Genomic DNA, 12,646 nt, shown 5'->3' on the forward strand with positions numbered 1-12,646 from the left:
TGTACTAGGAGTCATTGTTTCTTTACGGTGAGCCAACTAAAGGGAACCGTTGATTATTATCTTAAATTGATCAACGGACAAAAAATTGTGTTTGAATTTTATTTTAACATCCTTTCGAGATGAAAATGTGAGTCATTTTATTTTTTATAAAAGTGAAAGCGGGTGAAATATACATGTTTGGTGATCAGTATTGAAAATTTTATGGTATTTGATAAGATTTTCAATGTTCAAACTATCTCGAGAGGGGTTTATTATGTGATCATTTATGATTTGTTCCCATCCACCATATGTTAGGTTTAAAATTTAAACTATAAACATCGTATAAGAATATCACACCCGAACCTTAACCACAAAACTATCTTGATCTTTAATTGTGCTTTTGCATATCTGTATGATATTTATTTGTATTTTTTAGAAAGTACGCATTTATCTTTCCAAGGAGTCCGAGGATTAGCGTAGTATGAAGTTCACCGATAAAATAAAATAAACCGGGCGTGTTTGGCACTTATTTGATTATAGTCTTGATAGGGCCAGCCACACCCCAAAACCCAAACTCTAACATATATTTTTGTGGTTCCTCAAGACTATGGAACCAACAGTTTTGAAGAAATCTGAAAACCACAAAAGAACACATGGTTTTAATAACTTAATTCTAATACGCAGAAAGGATCGATTTTTATGGCTACTTAAAAGTTACAAGGGCAAATAATAGATGAATATAGAAGCATTAAAGCTGCCATCTCTATAAACAAGTTTGCAGTGGATAACAATTACTGTACAGTTGATGAAAGAACATAAACTTTTAACTTATCCTGTAAGAATATGTCAATCATCGTCTATTACCAGATTCATAGCCGGTGAAATAGAGAAATGAGGCTTTTAACTAATAAACTATACATTAAATAATCCGTAACTTTCGTTGTAAGAATTAATCTTTTACAAGTAGCGATTGATGGAGATCTACTCGGGCTTCTTCCACATGAGATGATCTCTCGTTGCCACTGGCATCTATATCACTACCTTCAGCCAAAGCTTTATCGAGGGCCGACTTTGCAACTTTGGTAACAACCACCATTAGGACCACTGAAAATAAACAAGTTAGAATAAGTAACTATAAGCCTTTTATGATACGACAAAATGTTGAGTTCATGGTTACTGTTTTGTAGTGTAATATACTACTTACCAGACACCAAAAAACTCAGAATAACAAGTGCCTGCATAAACCAAAAAACAGAAAAAGGTCATCAGATCATGCTATCCTGCACTATTATACAATTTTATTGTATTGTATGTACATTCTTTGAAAGTGACATGAATGTGGTCCAGCTACACGCTCGATCATATGAGGTAATTGATCATCTTCATTAGTTGGGGTAAACTAGATTATGGAGTCATAGATGCAGCTTCAATTGAACTTCAACTTTCATCTCATCTCAACTCACAGATATAATGATAAGACTGGGTAAATTATAATTAGGAATTAGGAAATAATAGTAATATTTATTAGATAAATCCTGTTATTTGATGGAAAAGTCATATACTACTTGTATTATGTAGTTGCTATTATTGATATTGATTGATTGATATTAGTATTAAAGTTTAGTATATCTTTTAGTATAAATAGGACACTAGGGTTGCAATCAATTTATGCTGAATATTAATGAAAAAGTGGCGTGTGTCACTGGGAGAGCGACTTGCCTTTAGAAAGTAAGTCAACAGGGAGAGACAGTCAACCTCTCGAAATGTTGACCATTCTAACCTTTTGTTTTATTTATCTTTCATTAATTTTTATTTGTTTAATTGAGTTGTCCGTATCGACCATCTTGAAACTCAAGCCACTCATAACTCAAAAGGAGCAATGGCAAGATAATGCATATCATGATCACTACATGTCTATATATATGAAGAGCATTGGCAGCAAAATAGATGCGACCAATTCGCTGCATTCATGCTAAAAAAATGTTTTCACGAGATGTAGCCACTCTCTAACCCCCATCGTTCAACAAAATATGGATCTCAAATTCTCAATACTATGTTTGGTATTATTTTACAGTAAAATAATGAATTTAATTACTCACTTTCATCGTGATTGGGTGCTGGTCTACCAGACCCGTTTGAGGTTTATTTCCTCTGATATTATTCCATAATGAAGTTAGCTGGTAGTTTGCTCGAACAGCTTTGTAGAAATGTAAATGATCGTTTATAATTTGGCATGAATGCAGCGATTTGGCCGCATCTATATGCCAGCCAATATGTCCCCGGTATATGAATAGGTGTACTGTGTACCTGTCTAAAGTATGACTCAATCCTAACACATCTATTTCTGCACATAATAAACTAGACAAAAGTTTGGAGTGACTTTCTTTAGGTGTATAATACATGTTTATGTCAAAAGGTGTACGTTTGGCAAGGACACCCCGACCCTGTGTTTCCTTTGGAAACCCACCGGGCCCACCCCGAATGAGTCAGATGCCGCTAAAGTACCTCCACTGGGTCCCCACACATGTGACAGGAGCAATCTATAATCCCGCTGCCACAAGAGTTGCAAATTCTTGCCGCGAGTGGGGATTGAACCTGCACCTGTTTTATGTCAAAGCTTCAACATGACGGGTCCCAGCTTCAAGGTATTCGTTGTTAACAATAGAAGATTATGTAATGGTATAACGTAGTGTTACAAATTCCATTATTTGTGTTCTTTAAAATCAGAGAAGAAGCAGCAAGAAATCTTCGTATAAGATTTATAATGGAATGACATATCTTACCCAACGAGTTTTTGAGAACTCACTCCATCCATGAGTGACATCAGCTAGGTCCTTCAAGGTTGTTCCCACATATACAAGTGCAAACGTAATTGGCTGCACCAACAAATAATGAGGTTGAGTGAGCCATATATGTGCAGATGTACAAACAAATGAACCATCACATAACTAACTATACTGCCTATACAGTATACACAATATGCATGTTTATTTATGAAAAGTATAAAGCAAGCAAATGTTTAATTCAAATCAATTCAATAACCAATATATTCTCTTTCTCTTTTTAATTAAAAGAATAACAAAAAACGATCTTGGTAGATTTCTGTTCTGTTTTGACTCTTCCAAACTATTAACCTCAGTCAAGAGAGACAGACCCATTTTAAAACATATCATATTAGCTGTACCACATGGGCTATATAAGTTAAATATAAATAACAAATGATAATGACATAATAATGATAATGATAATGATAATGATAATAATAATAATAACAATCAGATTAAAACAAAAGTCGTGGTGAAGTGATAATACCATCATTCCTAACCATGAAGCCATCATATACTCTGATACAGAGATTGGAGTTACAGACAAAAGATAATTCAGCATGTTAAACGGAAGTAATGGAACAAGCCGAAGCAGCAAAGCAATCTGCCGAAATACGAAAAGTCAGAAACCACTCAAAGTTGTGAATAATCAATAATCCTACAACATAGAAATGATTTTGAGACATACCTTGAATCCGGATTTCTGAATAGCAATTGAAATTGCTTGGAACTGCGGATAATCCCCCAACTTAGATATGACATACGATTTCCCGATCTGAATTAGAAAGAGAGAGAAAAAATAAATAAATAAATAAATAAAAAAACGTGTCAACCCAATTTGATCATACAACTGGAATACCTTACTATACCGACCTATACCGACGCAGCAATAAGAATAAGTAGCGTTATCAGCGTATAACTTACTGTTCTGCCAATGAGGAATGCTGCAGTTGCACCAAGTACAGCACCACTAGAGTCAGCGAGAAAACCCATAGGCAAACCAAACAGATAACCACCACCCAACTGGAAGAAACACAAGTAATGCATATAACTTTTCAGTTTCAAAAATAAAAGCGAACAGACACAAGAAAATGGTAATACATATTCTGCAGTTATACGCCCTCGCAGCCCCTACTTCAATTAAGGCAAGCTTTCCTTTACTTTATTAGTGAAGGGGTCTAGTGCATGGAGATTGACCCAGCACGTAGCCTAAGTTTGCTGGCTAGCTCTATTGGGTTGGTGTTGGGTTAGCCCAACTAAGACAGAAATAAAGCATCGGGTCGAACACTTCTTTGGTGTCTTCTTTGGTGTCAAGGTAATCGCAATGAATAGTCAGCGACTTCGGAGAAAGGCTAGAAGAATGGGACCCATTATGGGACAGACAATGTATGATCATTACGAATTAACATAATGTTACACTGCTACAGACATAATTGCCATAGTTTTTAAAATATGTAAGAGAGAAGTGCATTGAAATACTAAACTAACACTAAATCTTCTATGGTTGACGATATTACTTGAAGTATAAGTAAAAATGGTATTTTTTGGTAGTTCGAATGTTATCTAATATCTCTTTTACATGTCCCTCGGGCGCTTCTTTGGAGGGATGTTGGGGATTCAAGACGATCCGTTGGGTTAGTTGGCCTAAATTTAATCAAACGCAGGTTAGAGGCTACTAAGTTACGTTTGGTAACTCAAGTCAGAAATGGGGTGAACAACAGCTTTTGTTCAAATCTGTGTTTCAACCAACATAGAGTCCAAGTATACAATACCATTTGTTTTGGAGTCCTTTAAAGATTGCTACATGGGCACTTAGCTTTGTCAAATAAACTATCTAAACTCCAGTCCTGAATTTTCGATTAATTTGTTCGGATTGTTGTTAGATGTTGTGGGGTCTCAGCAACTTAAGATAAAAGCATTAAAGTAGTAATAATGAAGAAGAGTACACAACGTGCAAAGAGAGGGTTTAGGTAATCTTATTTGTATGACTTATGAGATTATCGAAATATGAGAAGGGTATAAGCTAAGTTTTAACTCCTTATGAGCTTATATGGTTATATACTTCATCTTATTGCTTATTCAAGCCCATAAACTCCATTAATAAGCTCAAAAGCCGTTAAAAGCTACTTGTCCAAATTTTAATAAGCCGATATGCGACTAATAATTTTATGACTTTACGGTAAATGCAAAAGGTTAGAACGTTGAGAGAGGGAGATCATACGGTAAGTACTGAAGCGGGAACTGCGAGAACTGTCAGCGGAATATAAGCAACAGCCCTACAATTACACAAAAGACATAATGTCAACATCTGAATGAAATACAATCATAAATGAAGTGAATATGAATTGAATTAACAAGGCTCATTCATAAATTCATGAAGAGTATAAAATAAAAGAAACTAGTTACAATACAAGAGGACCCCAAGGACCAAGGTCTTCCTCCACCCATAACAAAAAGTCCTTCAATATCTGCAAATAAAAAAATAAAATAAAAGGCATCATTATGCTGTTAATTATTACTCCAACATACAGACAGCAAGCTAAAAGAATTAAATGTATTTAATAAATACATTTATTTAATTTTAATTTACTAATAATAATGAATCCCTAAGTAAGCTAATTGGATTTAAGCAAATACATAAAAGAAACAAAAACATTAAACCTAATACAGGCAATCACTTAACGAAAAAAGAAACAAAAAAGGCATAATAATTGAATTGAATGAAATGAATATAAATAAATATAAATAATACCTTTTCAACGGGAAGAGTAAAGCAAGCGAAGGTGATGGCGGCGATAAGGAGCAGAAGAAGGGTTAATTTAGCAAACGAAACCCAATTACAATTTAACGACCAATTTGCCATTCTTTATAATATATTCTTTTGATTTTGATCGTCTGAATTTGATTTTGTAATTTTAATTTATGTTTGATGATGATGATGATGATGATGATGATGATGATGATGATGATGATGATGATGTTGAATGTTGATGTTGATGTTGATGTTGCTGGTTGATCGATTTCAATAACCCGCCATCTCAATCTTGCTATTTTGTTGTTTGTTGTGGAGTATTCTATTCTTAGCTGGGCCCACCAACTATTCTTATTTCACCGAACCAACCAATTTATAAAAAAACAGTACTAGTAGTAGTAGTTTTTTTGTTTCTATTTCAAAAAAGTAATTTATTTTTTTTTTTTTTTATATTTTTTTTTTTTTTGTGCATTGTCTTTGGCAAAATAGGGCTTTTAGTTATTTCAAAAAAACTAATGTAGATCTATATTGAACCGCCTTCATTCTCAATGGTTCAACTCCCATTACCTTGAGTATTGATTAAAGGTCTAGGGGTTCAATTCATGTCTACATAAAAAAGTGCGCGAGAAAGATTTTACCATCCCGTATGCAAAAATTCGGCTTGATTCACATGTTCGTATAGATTGATGGACCAGGCCCTGTTATGTGGTGTGCGTAGAAAATGATCGAATGGATTGTTTTTTATTATCATCAGTGATCTATAAAATAAAATTGAAATATTTTGTTAGAATCGTTCATTAAAGACAAAAAAAACTAAAACTAAAATGTAATGTAATGTGATATCTAACTGTATCAAAAGGCAACCCGAGATCCTCTATTTTCTTTTTTTCTTGCAAAATAATTAAAATTCTTCCTCAATTTGTTATAAGAATGGAATTGACTAATTTTATGACGCTACCAGGTAATGTAGATATCATTATTTGAGATTAATACACAAGAAGTACAAGCTATCAATTCTTTTTCTAACTCTTTCTAAAACTTGACATCTAATTTCTTATCAATAGTTGAAGAAGTCAAAAAATCATAAGAAAAGTATTCTATTTTTGTATCTTAGATGAAAACTTTATACCGAGCCATAAAGAATAAAATATTATCATAGACAAGTATCAAATTGCTAACTTTTAGTCTCATTTGCCACTGTTCTACATATTCATCAAGATTGTGTGTGAAGACCATACTCCCTTATTAAAACGTACAACCAACCAACACCTGACTTTAAGAGCTCAAACTCGCACATCCTCATACTCGCACTCTTTAAACATACCACTAACCGCATGAAAAAACGCAATTCAAGCTAAAAGCTTCCACAATTAAGAATTCTATATCACAAATTCCATAAAATAAAAATGGTGATAATGTTAGAAATGAAAATAAGAAACGACGTCCGTGCTTATCACAGCATAACCTACACGGCTGATGCAATCCATTTAAATGTTAGTTGTTCTGGTTTATGAAACAACCCAACCCGTATTCCATACGATAAATTTTTTTTTTATATATAATACACATTTATGCGCCAATTAAATATGTAAACCATTCCACAAGTTCCATTTAAACGTACATCAATTTAAATGTTTACAAAAAGTACGAAAGCCATTAATTAAGTTTAATACAAGTTTGACCCACTACAAATGATAGTTTATAATCCAAACGACACTCGAGCATGGTTTGGGGCTAAACTACCCAAAACGTTAGGCCAACTTCGAAGAGCTAACACCAAAAGCACCCCCCGACAACATAAGCGGGAGACCACTAGTCCAAACGTATGCCCTTACCCTTGTCCAAGCCGGAACCTATAAAATGGTAAACAACGAGAGGGTAAGCAAGGCTTAGTGAGTGCAACAATTATACATACATACATATAACCTACTTACTTGCAAACACTTACCAAATCCGCATACATACTAGTTACATAATTAGCATACCTTTCACATGTATAACGCTAAGTATCACGATAACAAGGCTAGTATAACAATAGCTTATAACACAACAATACAATATGCTAAAACACAAGTATAACGATGATGTTCACAACATCCGTAGTACTCGAGATCTCAAGGCTAGCCCAATGAATGGTATCGTCAACATCGAACTTAAATCCCATTCGCCTATATTAATGTGGTATCGTCAACACCGAACTTTAAACCCACATATGAGGTATCGTCAACAACGAACTTTAAACCCTCATCAACGTCACTACAATAATCGTATGGCATCGTCAACATCGAACTTTAATTCCATACGTATGAGGTATCGTCAACAACGAACTTTAAACCCTCATCCACAACGTAATATACTCTAGGGTATGGTATCGTCAACATCGAACTTTAACCCATACCCCACGAGCAAATAAATCATATACATGCATATATAATTATTCCACTCACCTTAACACTTCGGTGGTGATTTAAATGCTTCCACACACCTCGAGCAAAGTACCTAATACATAGGTACACATTCAATACACAACTAGTGGCATTTACCACATTACTTACACTTTGAGCATTTAATGACCCAAATGGCATTAAATGACTCAACCACACCCAACACCGTCCTTAAATGCCAAGACTCATATTAAATCGCCAAAGCTAGTGATTTAAAGTCTACTAACATTAACTAGCACAACCTAGGGTAATTCATACCCATCTCACCCAAACTAGGTCAACATTACCCATTTTGACTCATTTTAACACTTTGACTCACAAACTAGTCATACTTAGTTCATTAACTATTTTCATCATCATTAACAAGTGTATTAGTGACAAAGAACCCATTTAACACTTTCAACTTCAAATCTCAAGTCCAAACCCTAAATTATAGTTACTTAGGGTTTCCTTTCATCAACACAACCCAAGTTCACCCATTTTAACCCCAAGTGGGTCACATAAGTTTCAAATAAACCAAAACCCTAGCATAACTAATTAAAACTCAAAACATAGAGTTAGAACTTACCGAGACTACCAACGCGTAGCTAGAGACACAAGGAACAACTTTAATTCTTGCTCCAAAGATCAACCCTCAATCCTTCACTCTCAAATCTCACTTTTAATCCAAATGGGTTTTAAGTTTTGGGAGAGAAATTGGAAAGAAAAGAGAAAAGAAATTAAATGAAATGGATAAGTGGTTGGAATTTAATGCTCCCATCAGATTTATACGCCAAATTACCACTTTACCCCTTAAAGTCATTTAATTTGAGCTAAAACCGGAATCTGTCCAGCAGATTTGCCGCGGCGCGGCCCAAATGTTGCGGCGCGACGTATCGAAGGAAAAACAACCCCTTTTAACCCAACTTCTGATCCAGATTTGCTTGTTATGCCGCGGCGCGGACCCAATTGTCGTGGCGCGGCCTAAGGCTGTATCTGAACAGCTCGACCAACTTAAACAATTTTCGATTTTATTTAATTTGTACATTCCAAACCCGCTTCCTATATTCACCTAGCCTTCAACAATAGTCTCACAAGACTTAACGCTAACCAAACCCATGTTTAAACTTATACATGCACACCTTATCAAGTATACATATATTCATACATTTACGCATAAGCTAACGAGTTATAATCGTACAAATGATTAAGTAAGTACCTTTCGATATGTACGGGGAAACGGGATGTTACAACTCTCCCCCACTTGAATCGGAGCGCGTCCTCGCGATCCAAGCCGCATGACAAGAAGGAAGATAAACCAACACAAACTCTTCGGGCTGCCAAGTAAACTCGGAACCCTTATTACGACGGCATTGAACTTTAAAAGTCCTAACCTCTTTATGTCTCAACCTTTTGACCTTCTCATCGAGTATGGCAATCGGTTCCTCGATATACTCTAACTTATTATTTAGCTCAATCTCGTCTAATGGCACCCAAGATGAATCATCCGCACGACACTTACGGAGATGAGAAACATGAAATGTATTATGGATCCCCGCAAGCTCTTCAGGTAATTCCAAACGATACGCGACTTCACCAACACGAGCTAAAACCTTAAACGGCCCAATAAACCGAGGAGCTAACTTTCCTCGTTTCCAGAATCGAATAATACCTTTCCATGGCGAAACCTTAAGCATCACCATGTCACCTTCTTGAAATTCGATCGTTCGTCTATGTTTGTCGGCATACGACTTTTGCCTATCTTGAGCCTTTTTCAAATGCTCTCGAATCATATCAATCTTTCTATTCGTCTCTAAAACTAAATCAGTACTCCCGATTTCCTTTTGTCCCACTTCACCCCAACAAATCGGGGTTCGACATCTACGCCCATAAAGCATCTCATATGGCGGCATCCCGATACTAGTATGATAACTATTATTGTACGAGAATTCCACCAAAGGCAAATGCTCATCCCAACTACCACCGAAATCAATAATGCACGCACGTAACATATCTTCCAAAGTTTGATTCGTACGCTCGGTTTGACCGTCCGTTTGAGGATGATACGCCGTGCTTAATTTTAACTGCGTACCCATATCTTCATGAAATTTCTCCCAAAACCGAGATGTAAAACGGGTATCTCGATCCGAAATAATAGATATAGGAACTCCGTGTCGAGAGATAACTTCCTTGATAAACAATTTAGCCAAGGTCTCCGACGATATTGCTTCTTTAATGGGAAGAAACAAAGCGCTTTTCGTCAATCGATCAACTATAACCCAAATCGAATCAAACTGGGTTCTCGCCGTTTTAGGTAACTTTGTGATGAAATCCATGGTAATGTGCTCCCATTTCCATTTTGGAATTTCTAACGGTTGTAACTTACCATACGGCTTTTGGTGCTCGGCCTTAACTTGCAAACACGTGACGCATTGCTCAACATACTTCACAACATCACGTTTCATGCCCGGCCACCAATAATCTTTCCTTAAATCAAGATACATTTTCGTCGCGCCCGGATGAATGGAATACTTTGACTTATGTGCTTCATCGAGTAACACTTGTCGGTAATCACCCATCTTAGGCACCCACACTCTTCCTTGAAAAGACAACAAACCACGCGAGCCCATAGTAATGAACTCCGATTGTCCCACAATTCGCTCCGCATGCTTGTTGTGAACGTAAGCCTCTATTTGAATCACTTCGAGTTTTTCAAGAAAATCGTTAGTAATAATCATACGTAACAATCCCAATCGTAACGCCGGGTGATGACTCTTTCGACTTAACGCATCCGCGACCACATTTGCCTTGCCCGGATGATAAAGTATTTCACAATCATAATCTTTCACCACATCCATCCACCTACGTTGACGATAATTCAAATCTCGTTGATTAAAGAGGTGTTTCAAACTCTTATGATCCAAATAAATTGTACACTTGACACCATACAAGTAATGGCGCCAAATTTTCAACGCATTCACAACCGCCGTCAACTCAAGATCATGAGTCGGATATCTCGTCTCGTGTTCCTTTAATTGTCGAGAGGCATAAGCGATGACTTTACCTCTTTGCATTAGAACACACCCGAGTCCAATTAATGAGGCATCACAATAAACCGTCATGTCTTCCACCCCTTCCGGCAAAACTAACATCGGAGCTTGACATAACTTCTCCTTTAACAATTGAAAAGCAACTTATTGCTCGTTCTCCCAAACAAACCTCGCGTTCTTCCTTGTTAATTTCGTCAACGAAGAAGCTATCTTAGAAAAGTCTTGGATAAACCGACGATAATAACCGGCCAATCCGAGAAAACTTCGGACCTCCGTAGGCGTAGTCGGTTGTCTCCAACTCTTCACCGTCTCTATCTTCCCCGGATCCACTTGAATGCCGTCTTTGTTCACAATATGACCATGGAATTGAACTTTCCTTAGCCAAAATTCACATTTGGAGAACTTAGCATACAACTTCTCCTTTCGTAACGTCTTCAATACTTCACGCAAATGACGTTCATGTTCGTTCATACTCTTTGAATAAATAAGTATGTCGTCAATGAACATAATTACCGACTTGTCCAACATAGGTTGGCACACTCGGTTCATAAGATCCATGAATGCCGCCGGTGCATTCGTAAGACCAAAAGGCATAACTACGAACTCAAAATGCCCATAACGTGTTCGAAAAGCCGTTTTCTCAATATCTTCCTCACGTACCCGCATTTGGTGATAGCCGGACCGTAGGTCGATCTTAGAGAAATACGTCGCACCTTGGAGTTGGTCAAACAAATCGTCAATCCGAGGCAATGGATAACGATTCTTGATCGTCACCTTATTTAACTCCCGGTAATCGATGCACATTCGCATGCTACCATCCTTCTTCTTCACAAATAAAACCGGAGCGCCCCATGGCGAAGCACTCATTGAATAAAACCCTTCTCGAGCAACTCTTGGGTTTGATTTAACAACTCTTGCATTTCCGTCGGTGCTAAACGATAAGGAGTTTTAGCAATGGGAGTAGCTCCCGGAACCAACTCAATGCGAAATTCAACTTGTCTTTCCGCCGGAACACCCGGTAACTCGTCCGGAAAAACGTCTCCGAATTCCCTAACCACCGGAATTTCACGAATAGGTGGTGGCTCGTCACGAGTATCAACAACATGGGCAAGAAAAGCCAAGCCACCACTAACAAGAAAATGACGTGCCCATGCAAAAGAACATATCGGCACAAGTCTTCTTCGTCTATCGCCATGAATAATCAACTCTCCCCCACTTGGGGTCTTCACACGTATAAACTTTTCATGGCATGCAATAACGGCTCTATTTCGATCGAGCCAATCCATACCAACAACGATATCAAAATCGCCCAAAGTCATAGGGATGAGATCAATTTTAAAGTTTTCGGCACCAAAAACGACATCACAATTCTTACACACATCAACCACTAGCACCGTCTTACCGTCCGCTATTTCGACTTCTACCGGACGACTTAACTTAGCTAATGGTCTATCAAGTTTAGGCACAAATTTTGGAGACACAAACGACAAATTTGCACCGCTATCAAAAAGAATCCTTGCCGGATTAGAATTAACCAAGAAGGTACCTAAGACAACTTCGTTGGATTGCTTGACTTCGTCGTTAGTCATCAAATAGTTTCGACCTCGAGCCGTACCC

The 12,646-nt window shown here is 37.0% G+C and overlaps 1 protein-coding gene across 1 annotated transcript; it reads right to left on the reverse strand.

Moving 5' to 3' along the window:
- Window positions 1–741: 741 nt before the first annotated feature.
- LOC139881129 (uncharacterized) lies at window positions 742–5,755 on the reverse strand. The gene is made up of 9 exons (XM_071865652.1): window positions 5,557–5,755; window positions 5,211–5,272; window positions 5,026–5,080; window positions 3,729–3,827; window positions 3,493–3,579; window positions 3,292–3,408; window positions 2,763–2,855; window positions 1,184–1,214; window positions 742–1,083 (listed from the first exon to the last, which is right to left on the reverse strand). The coding sequence occupies exons 1-9, from the start codon at window positions 5,665–5,667 to the stop codon at window positions 929–931; spliced, it is 810 nt and encodes a 269-aa protein (XP_071721753.1). The 5' UTR covers window positions 5,668–5,755; the 3' UTR covers window positions 742–928.
- Window positions 5,756–12,646: the final 6,891 nt, after the last annotated feature.

Source organism: Rutidosis leptorrhynchoides, chromosome 1 (genome assembly GCF_046630445.1).
Source record: "Rutidosis leptorrhynchoides isolate AG116_Rl617_1_P2 chromosome 1, CSIRO_AGI_Rlap_v1, whole genome shotgun sequence".
Lineage (NCBI taxonomy): Eukaryota > Viridiplantae > Streptophyta > Magnoliopsida > Asterales > Asteraceae > Rutidosis > Rutidosis leptorrhynchoides.

Bases quoted from the DNA above. Each gene is read 5' to 3' on its own strand.
- LOC139881129 (XM_071865652.1), bottom strand. From the start codon at position 5,667: ATGGCAAATTGGTCGTTAAATTGTAATTGGGTTTCGTTTGCTAAATTA. The intron at 5,273-5,556 runs GTATTATTTATA...TTTTATTTGCAG, and splicing joins TTACTCTTCCCGTTGAAAAG to ATATTGAAGGACTTTTTGTT. The intron at 3,409-3,492 runs GTATGTCTCAAA...GTATTTCGGCAG, and splicing joins TTCAGAAATCCGGATTCAAG to ATTGCTTTGCTGCTTCGGCT.